At 41.6% G+C, this 20,026-nt stretch overlaps 1 protein-coding gene across 7 annotated transcripts in view; it reads right to left on the bottom strand.

Annotated features, from left to right (window-relative positions):
* The window catches only part of LOC129037293 (protocadherin alpha-C2), a 224,925-nt gene that overhangs the window by 164,321 nt on the left and 40,578 nt on the right, over positions 1-20,026 (bottom strand). Inside the window, exon 1 of one of the 7 annotated variants that reach the window (XM_054489273.2) lies at positions 15,323-18,191. The exons of 4 other annotated variants lie outside the window; for them this stretch is intronic. In XM_054489273.2, the coding sequence (XP_054345248.1) occupies positions 15,323-17,743 (2,421 nt within the window). In that variant the 5' untranslated portion in view covers positions 17,744-18,191. Of the gene's footprint in view, positions 1-1,872; positions 4,417-9,086; positions 14,267-15,322; positions 18,192-20,026 lie in introns of those variants that run through there. 2 more of the 7 variants (XM_054489280.2, XM_054489275.2) reach the window with 2 other exon arrangements.

Below are 20,026 nucleotides of genomic sequence, written 5' to 3'. Positions count from 1 at the left end.
CTTCAGAATCTACAATACTTAATAACTAACTTCTGACATATTTCAATCCCAGAAATGCTTAATAGCTAAAAGCATCACCATAATTAGAATAGTGAAAAGTATTAATGTACAAGAAATAGGTTTAGACTTTCTCATTGTGAAAGCCAACCCCAAATTCAAATATCAGAGAGTTGAAGAAACACAGAACTAAAATGACTTAAATGATAAGTTGCCAAATACAATGCTAGGTGGTGGAAAGAATCCTCCTATTTATGATATTTTGTAAAAGTCAATTAAATGTTTAGGAGAATTCAGTAATTAAAGTAATATCTGAGAACCAGGTAGACATAGACAGGATAGGAAATATTACTTTCACGAAGGAAAAATTCCACATATTATTCAAACAGGATAATAAAGATAAGCATATTTTTTAAAGTCCTTAAGGGACTAAAATGAAAACAATTCGCTTTTACATAATGTGTTCTAATAGTCAAATAAAATGTTAAACATGGACAGGCATTAAGAGAACTGTAAAATCAACTACAAAATAATTCCGCTTTGAGGTTACCTTCAGTTGGACAAGGGGGATAAAATATGCCCACAAATGATTACATTATTGGTTCATAAGTGATTAAAAGATTTAAAACAATAGTAATAACAAACTGTAAGAATTCAGAGTCCCAGAAATCCTTTATTCCCTTCCATCAAGTTCTACCATTCCCTCCAAAGCAATATGCACAAAGTCTAATGGGTATTTAATATCCAGGCAGGTCGAACAGTCACAAGAAGCAGAGGTATAAAAAGACAAGAAGAAAGAAAATGTTGAAAGACACCAAAATAAAGTATCTTGGATTTTTCAAAGATTTATCCCATAATGCTAAATATTTTTATATGAACTAGGGCCATGATAATCCCAAATGTTCTGTATAATAAGGATTTATAAATTATATGTTTGGTTTGCAAGGATGAAATTACCATGTATAGTTTTTCTGATGAAAACATTTTTCTAAGTGATATATTAAATATCACTTTAATGTGGAATATTATTGAAAATATTCCAACTCATGAACAAAGAGTTGAATGATTAGAGTTCAGAAGATACTTGCAAGAATAAAGTAATCATTTTCTAAACATAGAGGCTCAAAAAATGTTAAGTTGGTGACAATACAACTGTAAAAATCATGTAGAATAAAAAACATGTCTCCAAATAGTAAAATGGTCTAAATAATGAATTAAAAGAAGGATTACAAATCTCTTCCCTCTTGATTTTACTTTTTAACTAGTTTATAATAAAATTAGGAAGAATATGAAAACTATCAAATTTTGAAAAACACTATCATTCTGTATTTTATCACTACACTGCTTAAAACCGCAATAGTGAAACACCAAAGATGTTTGTGACTACCAGACACTAAAAAGTCAGATAAGATGAATAAACTGAGATCTTAAAGTGAATAAAAGTAAATATAAGGACAACATATTTAAAACATGCATTTCAAAGTACAGCATATGGAGTAAGATTAAGAGTTCAGTGCCTAAGGACAAAAGAATAACGCTTTGGGGGAATACATTCACCAAAGATCGAAATGCCCTGAACGTCCTTAGAGTATGGTTCAGAGAAGACGGCTGTAAGGCAGGCCAAAATAAATATTCAGTAAAAAAAGGATATCATCCAACCATAACTTGAGTTTCAAGATAGACCCAACTTGTGGAGAATGATTAATACTGTATTATGCCACTGAGAAAATTCAATTAATTATAAAAGGTTTCTAAAAACTAAAACGTTTAAATTTTCACTATAAAATACGGTGAAAAAACAAATCTGAAACACTTTTAAAGTAACTACAATTTCCACAAATAGAATTTATGAGTTCTAAATTTAAATGGACTTACTTTGAGGCCATGATCAACATTTAAATATTGCTCTTCGCCTACATCAACTGATCCCAGATCAGGAGGAAGGCTGGGGCTGAAGGCCATGAGGTCCGTCTTCGGTGGCCCCTCACCAGAGCATACCTTCTGCGGCTGTTGCTGCGAGTATGACCAGCTCCCCACCGCACTGGAGCACACCAGAGTGGGCTTGCCCGCCCGGCACCCGCCCTCAGTGGGCAGTGCTGAGCACCGCAGCGCAGTGTACAGCAGCAGCGTGAGCACCAGCAGGCTGGATACCGCGCAGATGGCGATGATCAGGTACACGTTGACATCCACCAGCGCCGCTTCTGGACCCGCAACGCCAGCCGACTGCCTCGATGACGCCTTTGGAACCTGGCCGCTCTCCACCAGCGACACCAGAACAGTGGCCGTGGCCGTCAGCGCAGGTTCACCATGATCCTTCACCAGGACCAGCAGACGGTGGCGCGGAGAGTCCGCTTCGTCCAGGACACGAGTGGTGCTGATCTCGCCCGTGTACAGCCCCACGCGGAACGGGATGCGAGGGCTGCTTGAAGCTGGCTGCAGCTCATACGAAAGCCACGCGTTGTAGCCCGAGTCGGGGTCCACTGCGCGCACTTTCGCTACCACGTGGCCCGCGCCCACAGACCGCGGCACCAGCTCGCTCACTGCGCCGCCGGTGCCACCCACCCGAGGCTCCAGCAGTGCCGGCGCGTTGTCGTTCTCGTCCAGCACGAACACCTGCAGCGTCACGTTGCTGCCCAGAGGCGGCACGCCCGCGTCGCGCGCGCTCACCTGGAACTGTAGCAGCTCTAGCTCCTCGTGGTCCAGCGGCTGCAGCGCGTACACCTTGCCGCTCTCCGCGTGCACCGACACGTAGCTCGACAGCGCGCGCTCGCCCACCCGCCGCTCCACCAGCGAGTAGGACACCAGCGCGTTCTCCTGCGCGTCCGCGTCCCGCGCAGACACCGTGAAGATGTGGCAGCCCGGCGGGTTGTTCTCCTTCACAAACACCGTGTACTCGGGCTGCGCGAATGCCGGAGCGTTGTCGTTCACGTCGGCCACCTCCACAGACAAGCTGGCCGTGGCCCACAGCGAAGGCGAGCCCCCGTCCCGCGCAGTCACCACCAGCTCATAGGCCGACACGCTCTCGCGGTCCAGGGCGCCGTCCAGCACCAACGAGTAGTAATTCTTGAAGGTGGACACCAGCTTGAAGGGGACATGGGGCATCAGGGAGCAGGTCACCTGCCCATTGGCACCTGAATCGAGGTCGTTCACGCTAATTAGGGCGATGACAGTACCAAATTGAGCGTCTTCACGTACAGGCAAGGATAAGGAAGTCAGTGCTATCTCAGGGACGTTATCATTTTTATCCAAAACTCTCACTAAAACGGTGCAATGACCCGCCATGGGAGGATGGCCTTTGTCCGTGGCGTCAATGCGGATTTTGTATAAATTTACTTGTTCAAAATCCAAATTACCCCGAATCACTATTTCTCCCGTATTTCGATCTATGCTAAAGTGGTCAATAACCATAGTTTCAACAACGCTATTAAAAGAGTATGAAATTGCCCCATTGGCTCCTTCATCCCGATCAGAAGCATTCAGTCTGATAACTGTTGTTCCGTTGTCTGCATTTTCGAATATTCTTACTTCGTATTCAGACTGTTCGAAAGTGGGAGCATTATCATTCACGTCCAGCACTGTGACCAGCAGCTGAACAGTGCCTGTGAGCTCAGGTTTGCCCCCATCTGTGGCTGTCAGGAATAAGTTGTGTGCAGGAGCTTCCTCTCTGTCCAAGGATTTTCTTAATACGAGCTCAACCACTTTATTCTCGTCGTTCTTTGAATTCACAGCTAGCATGAAGTAATCATGAGAGCTAAGCCTGTAGGTTAACACGGAGTTAGCTCCAACATCTGCATCGGACGCGCCCTCTAGCGGAAACCGAGAGTCTGGCATTCTGGATTCTGAAACAAAAAGCTTTTGTTCTTTTACCCGGAACACTGGCGGGTTGTCGTTAATATCCTTCACCTCCACGTCCACATGGAAAACCTGCAGCGGCCTGTCCACGATCACCTCCAGGTGGATACTGCACTCCGCGCTCCGCCCGCACTGCTTCTCGCGGTCGATCCGAGAATTCACAAACAAAATGCCATTCTGCAGATTTACCTCCAGAAGGGCCCCGTGTGTTTTGGACGCCACCCGGAACAGGCGCGGCACCAGCTCCGCCAGCTCCAGCCCCAGGTCCTGAGCGATGCGGCCTACGAAGGTGCCGTGTTTGGCCTCCTCGGGGACGGAGTAGTGGAGCTGGCCGCTCCCCACCTTCCAGGCTGCGAGGAGCAGAAGCGAGAGTAGTAGTCGCCGGGATCCCAGGTCTCCTCGCCAGTGATAAACCATGTTAAATAGTCGTTTCCTAGCAGAAAATCTTATCTTAATATAAAGATGAACGACTGTACTTCCAGAGTCTTTTAATCCAATTCCGCTGCATCTCCCACTGTTCGGCCTTTAGAGACAGATGCTGTCAGAGAAAGGACTTTGAACCTTGGCTAACCAGAACTTCTTGGTAGACAGCGACATCATGTGGCTTCAAAAGGTAATGATTACATGAATTACTTCCTCAATATCTGGGTTCTTTTATGCACTTTCTATTTCTTCATAATACTTTAATAGTAAATCCTTAACTTTATCAATTGCAGAGGCATTCATACTGTCTGGCTCCTTACATTAGTTTCAGCTAGGGATTTCTTCTTCATAAGGAAAGGAATTTCTTCCCAATATTTCAAATATCGTATCAATTAATAATAAATTTAAGTATGACCTGTACGTCATGAATATCAGAAATGTAAACTGTCCTCCATAGTTCCGTGTGGAAGAAATGCATTAATATTTATTTGGTCACCAGAAACACTGGTATATATTACTCTGAGGTGAGCATATAATTCTAACTTTTCTAGATTTTATCTTCTTGTGTTCTTATTGTTAAATATCTGCTTTTCTTTATTCAATAAATGTCAAATTGCCTGAACAGTTTTATTTACTAAAGTAATAAAAATGTATGTGCATATTCTTTACACTATTTCTCTATTTAACACTATTTAACTATTGTTAAATTCTGCCTCTCACTTAAAACATTTTCCTTTATGATTTCTCTGACATGCCAAACTCTAGTAGTATTTCCATCATTGGCTTGTTAGTTCTTCATCTTTCTTCTGCTCCAAAAAGTGAGTATTTTCCAGAATTATGCCTTTAACCTTTTTCCCCCAACCTTTTTATTTAACGTTTCTATTTCCAGGGCTTTAAATGAGCCTATGATTTGAAGTATTTTTAACTCCATATCTGCAACCCCCTATTTTCATTTTCTACCTGACATTTTTACCTGTATACCCTAACATTGTCTAGAAAATGAGTCGACCAAATTTAAAAGAATATCTAATCAATAATCATCCAAACCCAAATCATTAAAAAATCACAATTTTTATAGCATAGTGATTCTCCACATTTACTCATATGTATTTTTATGACTTCTTTTCCCTTGCCTACCATATTTAAAGTTTGTATACATCCCATCTCTCCTTTCACGTGTGATAATTTCTGTCTTTATTAGTACAGCTTTCACTCTATTTCACTAAAATCTTCAACAAGTTTATCTTTCTATTGACCAATTATCAAGACATTAGACTTCCATCTAGGAGATATGCTATGTGACCATGAGCCAATCTCATGGTTAATCAATGAGTGCTAAGGCTGACCACTTTCCAATACAAGTCATATTTTACAGAAAATATGTTGTCTCCTTCTTGGCACACCCTTTGTTCAAGGTTTTTCTTCTATTACTTCATCTTTTTCTGTCAAAATTCTATTCATCTTTCAAAGTCCACCTCAAAAGTAAATTCTCCATGGATTCATCATGAATGCCTTCATTGCAGGCGATTAAGAGCTCCTCCAAATTTCTACAAAATTCTTACCAAAAACGTAAGTAAAATAGGAAAGGCGAATAAGGGTATTTTCTGTGAAATGATTTAAATTTGTCATCACATTATTTACTCAAAAAACATCTCTGTAGTTGATAGTAGCAAACAATTTGTAAAACAAAAAAACAAACAAACAAAAAAAAAGTATTTCTCTATATCTCAGGAGTTTGAGACCAGCCTGGGCAACATGATAAGACCCCATCTCTACAAAAAATACAAAAATTAGCTGGGCATGGTGGTGTGCGCCTGTAGTCCCAGCAACTTGGGAGGCTGAGGTAGGAAGATCACTTGAGCCCAGGAGGCAGAGGTTGCAGTGAGCCCAGATTGTGCCACTGCACTACAGTCTGGGCTACAGAGTGAGACACTGTCTCAAAAATAATAATAATAATGATAATAATAATAGATGAATACAGTTTGGGTGGCTAAGGAGGATCCCCTATCAACTTCAAGTATTTCCCAAGATAAATAGGATATTTAAAACTTTAATAATATGCTAGGAAGGTTTTAAATATGCATGCATGTAAGCATAAAAACAAAGCAACAAAAACAGATTACGATTACCATCTTTGAAGGTCAAAGATATTTATAGATTTTTCCACAAAACTGAATATTCTTTCAACAAGAGCAGCAAACTTGGTCTGCTTATGTGAATGACATATTACTGCTTAATGGTAAATAATTCTATCGATTATCAAACAGGTTTTTGACTTTGCATACCTCTATCCTTATTCACGTTGAAAGAAAACAGTAACATATCCTAAAATAATTTCCTAAAGTATATTAGAATATTAGGAACAGTGAAAATTGATTGTCAGTTCTGGGTTTTTATTTTATTTTATTTTATTATTTCATTTTATTTTATTTTTGAGGCAAGGTATTGCTCTGTCACCTAGGCTGGAGTTCAGTGGCATGATAACTGCAGCTTGGACCTCCTTGGCTCAAGTGATCCTCCCACCTTAGCCTCTTGAGTAGCTGAAACTACAGACACGCATCACCATGCACAGCTAATTTTACAAAGTCTCTACAAAAGATGCACAAGCTGGTCTCAAACTCCTAGACTGAAGCAATCCTCCTGCCTCGGCCTCCCGAAATGCTGGGGTTAGAGGTGTGTGCCACCATGCCCCATTAACTATCATTTTTTTAACCAACCAAATTATTTGTAAAAATTTTTTAAAAGTCTAGACAATTCAGTTATTGTTTCATTAATGTCCCTAATACAATACTGGATGAATAAATCATGATATATCCATAAAAGAAAATAAGATGCGAATACTTTTAAAAATAAGAAAGCAAATAATCAAAAAGAAGGAATAAGCGCTAATGAAATAATATGCCACAAAACCCAATATATAATTTAGGCTGGTAGCGGTGGCTCATGCCTGTAATCCCAGCACTTTGGGAGGCTGAGGCAGACAGATCACTTGAGCCCCAGATTTCGAGACCGGGGCAACACGGTGAAACTCTGTTTCTACTAAAAATACAAAAAAAAAAAAAAATTAGCATGGCATGGTTGTCGGCATCTTTAATCCCAGCTACTTGGGAGACTGAGGCATGAGAATTGCTTGAACCAGAGAGGCGGATTTTGCAGTGAGCTGAGATTGCACCACTGCACTCCAGCGAGGGTGACAGAGTAAAACTCTGTCAAACACACACACACACACACACACACACACACACAATATGTATATAATTTAAATTATATATATAAATTAAATATATATATTTAAATATATATTTTAATATAAATATATATTAAAATATATATTTAAATTATATATATAATTTTTATATAATTACATATATAATTTAAATTATGTATAATTACATATATAATTTAAATTATATATATAATTACATATATAATTTAAATTATATATATAATTACATATATAATTTAAAATGGAAAAACAAACAAAAAGTGCAGAAGGGTAGGTTTCTGCTGTAATCACTTCTTTTTTAAAAAAAAGGAAAGATGAAAGGCAGGCTGGGTGTGGTTGTTCATGTCTGTAATCCCAACACTTTGGGAGGCCAAGGTAGGAGGATCGCTTGAAGCCAGGAGTTCAAGACCAGCCTGGGAAACAAGACTCCACCCTGTCACTACAAAAATAAAATAAAATTAGCCAAGCACAATGACGTGCAAACTGTATTCCCAGCTACTCCAGAGGCTGAGATGGGAGGATCCTGTGAGCCCAGGACTTTCAGGTTGCAGTGGGCTATAATCCTACCACTGCATTTCAGCAGCCTGGGTGATGGAGTGAGAGCGTGTCTTGAAAGAAGAAAGAAAAAAGAAGAAGAATGAATGAAAGAAAAAGAAAGAAGGAAAGAAAGAAAGAAAGAAAAAAGAAAGAAGGAAACAAAGAAAGAAAGGAAGGGGGAAATTCTAAAATATATATATTGGCGACTTACAATTTGGTGATTGTAAATATATATATATATAATTTGGCAATAATAATCTTAGGAATATACAAAAAAACTAAAACTGCTTCAGAAATTCAGAAAGGTAAAGTGAATGGGTTGGGGTTGGAAGAGGCAAGGAGATTTTTTACTACGTACTAGATTTCACTCTTTGAAATTTTGAATGTGAATATATTTCTTATACAGACAAGGAACAAAATAAAAAATACTATTAAACTGCCATTTAAACTAATTTAAATTGTTCATATTAATTCTTCATGAACATGGCAAATACATTTCAGCAAAGTAAGTTAAAAAGAAGTCAGTGCTACACAAATATGATAAAAAGAAGATAAATAGATGTAAAAGAAATACTTAAAATTCAAGTTCTAGACTAAAGATAAAAAGGCAAAATTGAACAGATGATTTTGACACAGGCATATTTTATAAAATGAGGACAATACATAGAATAAAATATTAGGTAAAATATATATATAATTTGTTTAGCATTTATAAGTATTGATTATCAAAATAGGGAAATGTAAATATTTGATTTTGTAAATACACTATAGAAGAAAGGTGAATCCATTGTTCCCAGTTAGCAAAGTCCTTCTCCAAAAGCAGAGTAGCTGACATAAACCATAGATTTTGATCTATAGTATTATGCATCCCAAAACAAAAGTGTATATTAAATGTACTTCCAAATAATTAGTGCAAATACAGCATAACACTCACAATTAATAATTATATATAAAGCTATCAACTAAAAAAGAAATTATGAAAGAAAATTTAAGGAGACAAATTGAACTAATTATTTTAAAATTGTTGGAAACAAGATTATTTATGACTCACATTATCTGCAGAGGAGGGACCCTGAGGAAGGCTGGGACTGAAGGCCATGAGGTCTGTCTTGGGTGGGCCCTCCCCAGAGCACACCCTCTGCCGCCTCTGCTGGGAGAATGACCAGCTCCCCACCGCGCTGGCGCACACCAGAGTGGGCTTTACCAAACCACATGCGCCCTCAGAGGAAGGCGCTGAGCACCGCAACGCCGTGTACAGCAGCAGGGTAAGCACCAACAGACTGGACACCGCGCAGATGGCGATGATCAGGTACACGTTGACATCCACCAGCGCGGTCTCTGGGCCTGCAATGCCCAACGATGCCCGCGACGACGCCTTTGGTGCCTGGCCGCTTTCCACCAGCGACACCAGCACGGTGGCTGTGGCTGTCAGCGAGGGCTCCCCGTGGTCCTTCACAAGCACCAGAAGGCGGTGGCGCGGTGCGTCCGTCTCATCTAGGGCTCGTGTCGTGCTGATCTCGCCAGTGTACAGCCCCACGCGGAACGGGATGCCCGCACCGGCCGCCACCGGTTGCAACTCATACGAAAGCCACGCGTTGTATCCTGAGTCAGCGTCAACTGCACGTACCTTCGCCACCACATGGCCCGCGCCCACAGACCGCGGCACCAGCTCGCTCACAGTGCCACCAGTGCCACCCACTCGAGGCGCCAGCAGTGCCGGGGCGTTGTCGTTCTCATCCAGCACGAACACCTGCAGCGTCACGTTGCTGCCCAGAGGCGGCACGCCCGCGTCGCGAGCGCTCACCTGGAACTGTAGCAGCTCCAGCTCCTCGTGGTCCAGCGGCTGCAGCGCGTACACCTTGCCGCTCTCCGCGTGCACCGACACGTAGCTCGACAGCGCGCGCTCGCCCACCCGCTGCTCCACCAGCGAGTAGGACACCAGCGCGTTCTCCTGCGCGTCCGCGTCCCCCGCCGACACAGTGAAGATGTGGCAGCCCGGCGGGTTGTTCTCCTTCACGAACACTGTGTACTCGGGCTGCGCGAACGCCGGAGCATTGTCGTTCACGTCGGCCACCTGCACGGACACGCTGGCCGTGGCCCACAGAGAAGGCGAGCCCCCGTCCCGCGCGGTAACCACCAGCTCATAGGCCGACACGCTCTCGCGGTCCAGAGCTCTGTCCAGCACCACTGAATAGTAATTCTTGAAGGTGGACACCAACTTGAAGGGAACGTGGGGCGTCAGGGAGCAGGTAACCTGTCCGTTGACTCCAAAATCTCGGTCAAACACGCTAATCAATGTGATGACGGTACCTGGTTGGGCGTCCTCTGAAATAGGGAGAGACAGGGAAGTGAGAGTCAACTGTGGAGCATTGTCATTTACATCTGCAACTTCCACAAGAACTGTACAATGACCAGCCAGGGGTGGGAAGCCTTTATCGACAGCTTCTACTGGGATCTTGTGTGCTCTACTTTCTTCAAAATCCATATGTCCTGTCACTGTGATTGCCCCACTTATGGGGTCCATGTGGAACTTGGATTTTATATCTGGAGAAACATCACTGGAGAAGGAGTAAATAATATCCCCATTCAAGCCTTCGTCTAAATCTGAGGCATTGGGGTGAATCACCAGCGTTCCGATAGAAACGTTTTCTGGTAATTTCACCGTATACAGGGTTCTGTCGAACACTGGGGCATTGTCATTTATGTCCAGTACTGTGATGATTAACTGAACGGTGCCAGTCAGTTCAGGTTTGCCTCCATCGGTGGCCGTGAGCAATAAATGAAGCTCCGGAGTTTCTTCTCTGTCTAAAGGTTTCCGTAATACAAGTCCAAGAGGTCTTACCTGCTGGTTGCTGGTTGGCACGTCCAGGGAGAAATACTCACTGGGGCTCAGTCTGTAAGTGAGCAGGGCGTTCTCCCCGATATCTGCATCGGACGCGCCCTCTAGTGGAAACCGAGAGTCAAGCGGCCTGGATTCCGCGATGAACAGATTCTTTTGTGTCGCTGGGAACACCGGAGGGTTGTCGTTAATGTCCTTCACCTCCACGTCCACATGGAAAACCTGCAGCGGCTTGTCCATGATCACCTCCAGATGGATGCTGCACTCCGCGCTCCGCCCGCACAGCTCCTCGCGGTCGATCCGAGAATTCACAAACAAAATGCCATTCTGCAGATTTACCTCCAGAAGATCCCCACGGAATTTGCACACCGACCGGAACAGGCGCGGCACCAGCTCCGCCAGCTCCAGCCCCAGGTCCTGCGCGATGCGGCCCACGAAGGTGCCGTGTTTAGCCTCCTCGGGGACCGAGTAGTGGAGCTGGCCTCTCCCCGCCTCCCAAGCTGCTAGAATTATAATAAACAGCAGTAGATGTCGGCCCCCTGGGTCGTATCCATTCGGGCACACCATTTCTAATTATTGGCTTGTTTTTCTAGTCAGCAAAACTTGCCTTCGAATTTATAGGAATGTTTTTATCCCTTCATTTCAATCTCAATGTGTGGCCATTGTTGTGCATCCAAAGAGTGAAAGAGAGTGGAGCGTCTTTCCAGTGCGAAAAGGAATGACTTCCTTTTGTTGATTATGAAAGAATTTGCGGTAAAGAGCGACATCATGTGGCCATCATGTAAGTAAGAATTACAAACTATTAATCAGATGAAATGTTTTATTTCAAACTCTGAATTTTTTTCTTCATTGTTGTTAAAGGTTAAAATAGCATTTCTCATGATTGTTAGAAGCATTCTTAGGCGACTGATGGCTTTTGAATACTTAGTGTTACCAGAACTGTAGCTTCCTCATGCCTTAGAAAAACTTTTTTTCACACAGTTTTAAATAAAGATAGAAACCTAAGTGACAACATGAATCTAAACAACTGCAAGTTTAAATTCCTTTGATCTAGATCCCAGGAAACTTCATATTCTTGATTCAGTATCGCTTGTTAAGAAAAATCCTGTACTCTTTTAGGGACCCAGGATCTCGAGAATCTACTGATTGATGAAAGAGAAACTTAGAAAGGGGTGTGTGTGTGTGTGTGTCTGTGTGTGTGTGTGTTTTCTTTTTAGGAGGCAAGAAACATTAGCAACTATCCAGACACTTTTCTTGGGAAAACAAAATAAGGGAAGGTTTGGGGAATCTTTGAAGGGGAAGAATTTGTATCATGTGAACTTTTTGAGAAGGAAGTATTCTGAATTTTTTGCTTTAGCAGAATCTATATATACTGTTTCAGGAGTTCATGATTTTATATTTGTTTCCTTATTCTATCCTTTCGAACACCATTAATATATGCCATTTTTACAATCTCAAATATGATTTGTATTATTTCTTTTATAATGTAAGTTTATTTCATTAGATGAATTTCAGTGCTCAGCCATCTCACATAGAGCAGCCCTTTGATCAAGTCTTGAGGTATTTCATCCTTTTTGGATCTACCTTACTGTGTTCGTTTTCTTGAATGTTTCACTCCAATGTTCCCAACGGCATGTAAAATAATTATGTCTGTATTCAGATGCTTTCCTAAATAAGTTTTTATAATTGCTGCTCTTCTGGTGTATTGCAGTAGCTCTTTATTGTGTAACCTGTCCATTCTTATTTCATTCTCCTTCATTTAATCCTTGCAGTCATCTTCCTTAAACACTTTTTATTCCTATTGCTTCACACTTTTTGACAGCTTTCAAATGACTTTGAAGAGTGTCAAAATTACTTGTCTAGTACTCAAAGTTACCCAAAAGGTTTTTCTAATATTACTTTTCTTGCTTTATATGACAATCTCTCTTATGTGCTTTACCCAAAGTGGACTATTCCTCATTTCTAGGTACATTTGGAATTTTCTGTGTACTCACTTAAGTTACTCTCTTCTCAAGAATACCTGTTAGTCTCCATATTCTCCCAGGGAAAACTCTTTCCATTTTATAACCAGTAAAGCATCATGACTCCTCACTGGCTCCTTCAACAAGGGAAAAAGGCAAAGTTTTTTTCCAATTCCAATAACACTATGATGTACCTTTCTAGCACCTCTTACAATATTCTTCCTTTTACTATCATCGTATTTATGTAGGATACTTACCTTTATTTATCTATTAAATTTGAAGCCAGGTCTTGTTAATTCGATGATTCTCAGCAGGCACAGTGTGATACTCTTAAAGACCCTCCTAGAAACTTTTTAAAAAACATTTACTCAGTAGCAACGCTATAGTTCTCTACTTCCTAAGAAAGTATGCTGTTTTGAGGCTGTTAGATATCATTATCTACACAAATGGTGATCTTCAGTATAATCAGAGACAATTCTGCCACTCTTAAGTATGTAGAGGTAGTTTTTTTTTAATTTTAGTGCAATATTAATTATATGCTTAAAAATTATCATGTACTTCTTTTAGAAAACAGAAAATACCACTACTGGTTTCTGCCATTTCAAGAATGGAAAATGCTCACATTAGGAAACACAAACCACAACTCAGTCCTCTAATGGCCCTTAAGCAACTTTTATAAATGTGGGCAAATACGCCATTCATGCTTAATGCAGCCTAATATTTCCTGGGAACATGGACAACACAAAAAGTCAAAACCACCTTCAGGAAATTACTGAGGACTCAGCAGGTTAAATGTCTTTTGAATTCATAAAACTTTTCCACTGTCCAAGTCTTAATTCAATTTTCAACTTTGAAACACACATTTTAAATTACTTTTAATGTAGAACATGGCATTTAAAATGTTAGAGACACCTCGGCTTAATTTGGTAATTATGGCCTCACTATGAATAACAAAAATTCAATCTTTACATAAAATGAAAACAATATAGAATCCGTAATGAGAGTTTCCTAGCATAAAATGACATAAAGCTTTTCTTTTCCTCTTCGGAAAATGAGTAGCAAATTTTATTAAGCACTTGCTATTTGGCAAACACAGCTATAAGCACCTTACAATATAAACTTACTAAAGCTTTATGACAATTCTATCATTGAAACTAGTGTTTATCATTTCAACTTTACAGAAGAAACTGAAATAGAGGTGAAACAATCCATCCACAAAACAAAATTGGTAGCGATGAAATTTAGGCAAGGGAGGATAGCACCAAAACTCACACTTAATCACTACTTTTTGCTGCTTTTCATTTAAAGAAATAATGACTAGCCAAGCATAGTGGCTCACACCTATAATCTTAGCACTTTGGGAGGCCAAGGTGGGCAGATCACTTGCACCCAGTAGTTTGAGACCAGCCTGGGCAACATGGAGAAACATCGTCTCTAAAAAAAAAAAAAAAGGCGGGGGGCATGGTGGTGCTCGCGTGTAGTCCCAGCTACTCCAGAGGCTGAGGTGAGAGAATCACTTGAGCCCAGGCATTCGAGGGTGCAGTGAGCCATTATTGCACCACTGTACTGCAGCATGGGTGACAGAGCAAGACCCTGTCACACACACACACATACAAAATAGTGAATAGTTTAAATTACTGTGTAGAAACAATGAAAATACTAATACAAAAAATAGATTGACTCCATGAAGAGAAGACCATCAAGTGAAATTCGAACAGAAATAAGAGAGCTGCAATGCCAGAGGAATGCAGTTTTCATATAAATTTACTTGATCACAAGGTCTATATTCTGTTGAATCACTATTTTTCCATTATTTAGATCGGTAGTAAATAAATCAGTAACCATAACAACCAGAAGTATTCAGGCTGATAACTATTGTTTTTGTCCTTTATTCCTCAATGGTTTAAAAGGGGGACAATAAATAAACACTATTGTCTCCTGGAATCACAAGTCTGAAAAGGGAACCACAGATAAAAAGTATGATGATCAGAGTTCTTACACAAAATGGATAAAATCAAAGCGTTAGCTTAATAAAAGTGTCAACAAAAAAACATTGAAATGGAAAGTGTAAAAGCATAAGTGATACACTGGTGCTCAAATTTCAATATATGATCAAAAAAAGAGTATATGTAAAAAAATTCTCCTAAAGTTCAAAGACAAACAAATGAAAATCCTATATAATTAATCAGAAAAAAATGCTACTATGAATCTGAATTAAAATGCAACAGAAAACGACATATCCAAGAATATTTTGGTTTGAAGACAAAAATTCTGAGGTGCAGACTGTGGACAATGATTTCTAATTTCACTTAAATTATGAATATTAAAGAAGCAAAGAGATTATAATAAGAAACAGAATAAAATGAAAATATGTAAATTTTGTAAAATTAATTAAAAATTAAAAACAGAAATATAGAAAACAAATCTGAGGAAAACAATTATAAATTTAAAATAAAAATTAACTGTTAATTATGAAAATTCACTTACTTTGGCATCATGATCTTCATTTAAATCCTGATTCTCCGCCTTACCCATCACTACGGGACAAGGTGAAAGGCTGGGGCTAAAGGCCATGAGATCCATCTTGGGTGGGACCTCCCCGGAGCACACCCTCTGCCGCCTCTGCTGCGAATACGACCAGCTCCCCACCGCGCTGGAGCACACCAGCGTGGGCTTGTCCGCCGTGCACGCGCCCTCGGTGGGCGGCGCCGAGCACCGCAGCGCTGTGTACAGCAGTAGCGTGAGGACCAGCAGGCTGGATACCGCGCAGATGGCGATGATCAGGTACACGTTGACATCCACCAGCGCCGCCTCTGGGCCCGCGGCTCCCACCGACGCCCGCGATGACGCCTTTGGAGCCTGGCCACTCTCCACCAGCGATAGCAGCACTGTGGCCGTGGCTGTCAGCGCCGGCTCACCGTGGTCTTTCACCAGCACCAGCAGCCGGTAGCGCGGAGAGTCCGCTTCGTCCAGGACACGAGTGGTGCTGATCTCGCCCGTGTACAGCCCCACGCGAAACGGGAAGCGAGCGCTGCTTGCCGCTGGCTGCAGCTCATACGAAAGCCACGCGTTGTAGCCTGAGTCGGCGTCCACTGAGCGCACCTTCGCCACCACTTGGCCGGCACCCACTGACCACGGCACCAGCTCGCTCACTGCACCACCAGTACCACCCACCCGAGGCGCCAGCAGTGCCGGCGCGTTGTCGTTCTCGTCCAGCACGAACACCTGCAGCGTCACGTTGCTGCCCAGAGGCGGCACGCCCGCGTCCCGCGCGCTCACCTGAAACTGCAGCAGCTCTAGCTCCTCGTGGTCCAGCGGCTGCAGCGCGTACACCTTGCCGCTCTCCGCGTGCACCGACACGTAGCTCGACAGCGTGCGCTCGCCCACCCGCCGCTCCACCAGCGAGTAGGACACCAGCGCGTTCTCCTGCGCGTCCGCGTCCCGCGCAGACACCGTGAAGATGTGGCAGCCCGGCGGGTTGTTCTCCTTCACAAACACCGTGTACTCGGGCTGCGCGAATGCCGGAGCGTTGTCGTTCACGTCGGCCACCTCCACAGACACGCTGGCCGTGGCCCACAGCGAAGGCGAGCCCCCGTCCCGCGCAGTTACCACCAACTCGTAGGCCGACACGCTCTCGCGGTCCAGGGCACTGTCCAGCACCAACGAGTAGTAATTCTTGAAGGTGGACACCAGCTTGAAGGGGACGTGAGGCGTCAGCGAGCAGGTCACCTGCCCGTTGGCACCTGAATCGAGGTCGTTCACGCTAATTAGGGCGATGACAGTACCAAATTGAGCGTCTTCACGTACAGGCAAGGATAAGGAAGTCAGTGCTATCTCAGGGACGTTATCATTTTTATCCAAAATTCTCACTAAAACGGTGCAATGACCCGCCATGGGAGGGTGGCCTTTGTCCGTGGCGTCAATGCGGATTTTGTATAAATTTGCTTGTTCAAAATCCAAATTACCCCGAATCACTATTTCTCCCGTATTTCGATCTATGCTAAAGTGGTCAATAACCATGGCTGCAACAAGGCTATTAAAAGAGTACGAAATTGCCCCATTGGCTCCTTCATCCCGATCAGAAGCATTCAGTCTGATAACTGTTGTTCCGTTGTCTGCATTTTCGAATATTCTTACTTCGTATTCAGACTGTTCGAAAGTGGGAGCATTATCATTCACGTCCAGCACTGTGACCAGCAGCTGAACAGTGCCTGTGAGCTCAGGTTTGCCCCCATCTGTGGCTGTCAGGAATAAGTTGTGTGCAGGAGCTTCCTCTCTGTCCAAGGATTTCCTTAATAAGAGCCCAATTTGTTTATTGTCATCACTGTTTATTTTCACATCTAGCCCGAAGTATTCGCTAGAACTGAGTTGATAGGTTAAGATGGAATTTGAGCCAACATCTGCATCTGACGCGCCCTCCAGTGGAAACACAGAATCTGGCAGCCTAGATTCGTAAATCAGCACTCTTTGTTCCTCTACCGGGAACAAGGGCGGGTTGTCGTTAATGTCCCTCACCTCCACGTCCACATGGAAAACCTGCAGCGGCCTGTCCACGATCACCTCCAGGTGGATGCTGCACTCCGCGCTCCGCCCGCACAGCTCCTCGCGGTCGATCCGAGAATTCACAAACAAAATACCATTCTGCAGATTTACCTCCAGAAGGTCCTCGCCGTCTTTGGAGGCCATCCTGAACAGGCGCGGCACCAGCTCCGCCAGCTCCAGCCCCAGGTCCTGCGCGATCCGCCCCACGAAGGTGCCGTGTTTGGCCTCCTCAGGGACGGAGTAGTGGAGCTGGCAGCTCCCCACCTTCCAGGCTGCAAGGAGCAGAAGCGGGAGGAGCAGACATTGCTTTCCCAATCTGTCTTCCGGGGTAAACACCATGTTAAATACCTCTGGTTTTATTTCCATTAGAAGATCTTCCGCATAAAGAAAAAATACTGTATGTTGCCGAATGTATTAATCCATTTATTCTGCGTCCGCCATCATTCAACAGTCAGGGAATGATGCAGTAATAGAAGAAATTTGAATGTTGGCTAGCTATAACTTCATGGTAGACAGCGACATCATGCGGCTCCAAAAGGTAAGAAATTAATTCACACAACAGTGCTACACTATATATTTTTAAAACGGTATCTTCTTTTCTCTACTTTTATAGTAAACCCTCCTCACGTTTGTAATTTGCACAGTCAGTGTTATCCCGACTTCTTTTATTAATTTAGAATAAGGGGTCTAATTATTCACAGCTAAACAACTTTTCTACCAATATTTGCAACATTAGTATCAACCAGTCTAGCAAATTTAAGTGTTAACGGAACTGCTCTTTAAATCAGAAATGTAAACTATTCTAAACTCTTGGTAGAAAAGAAACTTGCCCACATCTGTCTTTCCTAGGACATGCTATTATGTAGTGCTCTAGGGAAAAAATGTAACTTAAAATTATCAAATTTTGGTTGAATTTTTAAAGCCTTATAGATTATTGAAGTCCATGCTTTCTTTGTTCAATAAATATCAGATGCTCTTAAGGTTCTTTTGTATAATGACGGAAGATAAAATTCTAGAGCATATTCTTTATCACATTTAATTTATCTGCAGCTTATATTAGGATTCTTGCTTAAAATATTTTCTTTTCATATACTTCACCACTTCAAATTCTAGTGGAATTTCTACCCATTGTGCTTTGCTGTTTTTGATTCTTCAGCTGTTCTTAAATGATCTCTTTTTTTTCTCTCAACTTCAACCCTGTCCTATATCCTTTCCTTTAACTGTTCTCACTCACTTCCAAGTTTTGAATAAGACTTTTGTTGAGGTATTTACAAATCCATAACTGCATCCCTTCTTTCTGTTTCTAATTGTCACTTTCACCTACACATGCTGACTCCTAGAAAACAGTTTGTTAAATATCAAAGCATGACTAATTATTAATGATCCCCAAATTCAAATTTTGTAATTCATATTTTTAACGACATGAGCATTTCCCATGTCACCTATATTACTTTTTAAATTACTCCTTTTCCCTGGCTTGCCTTATTCCACATCCACCTAAGTCCATCTGTCTTTCACATGCTATCATATTTATCTTTATGAGTACAGCTTTCATTGAATTTTACTAAACCTAGAAATTGCAAGACATTTGAGAAACTTCTAGTAACCTAATATGTAATCACATATTAGGTAATCAACTTTTTGAACGTTATTTTCAATTACTCTCCAATATGAATCTTATTTTTCTGACAGTATAGACCACTTGCTCTTCCTCTTTCTCAATACCATGTTTGTTTTAGCTGGGTTTTTTAATTAAGTCTACATTTACTTGCAAAAAAGTTACCCTCATATAAAAGTCAGGGCCAAATATCAACTTCACCCTTAATTTAACCTTAATGTTATCCATTGGAAGTGATTAAACCCCTCTTTGAAAGGAGAAAATTAGAGTCACCAATAAGACTTTTCAAATGACACGATCATCTTCACCTTTCTCCAAAATTCTGATATACAGTAAAATGCCTCACAGATGATTGTAACACAAAGCCTTTTCCTCTATGTGAAATTCTATCTTAAAATAATTAACCTGGATCTATTTAGAAGTTCTTATCACTGACTTTCTATTGCAGTTATTTTGGGCAAACAAAGCGTTCAATTTCCTAACCAAAAACAATCCCCAAAACAAGAGGTTCCTATAAAAAAGACAAGCTGCACAAAATATACATAAAGACTTGATATATAAAGAGATATATAAATAGTTTATATCACAAAATAACATAACTTGATTTTTTAAAATGTGACCATTGTTAACTTTAGATTTATAGAATGACAAAAACTATTTCTCAATTTCTAGGACTTCCTCAAAGTAGCTCAGGATATTAGGAATATATAAATAGCATGATAGAAGGGTACTTATAAAATTGAATGTATATGGAATAAAAGAAACAGGCAAAGCAACAGAAACAGGGAATTCACATTTTATCATGTAAAGTGTGGACTGTTTACTACCTATAAACACGTACTTTTCCCCTCAAAAGAGTAGAAAAATGGTTCTCATTATTTCAGATGGAGAGGACACTTGTCTAGAGTAGTCTCAAACATACAGCTTTAATAAACAACTCTGTAAACAACTCAAGAGGGGAGTTTGTATCATGGTATATTTATTTTTTTAATCTAAAAATGAAAAGTAACAACAAGCAGTAAAATTTCCCA

This window comes from Pongo pygmaeus, chromosome 4, assembly GCF_028885625.2.
Source record: "Pongo pygmaeus isolate AG05252 chromosome 4, NHGRI_mPonPyg2-v2.0_pri, whole genome shotgun sequence".
Taxonomy (NCBI): domain Eukaryota; kingdom Metazoa; phylum Chordata; class Mammalia; order Primates; family Hominidae; genus Pongo; species Pongo pygmaeus.
The sequence above is the reverse complement of the archived record's forward strand: the minus strand, read 5'-3'. Positions and strand labels throughout refer to the sequence as shown.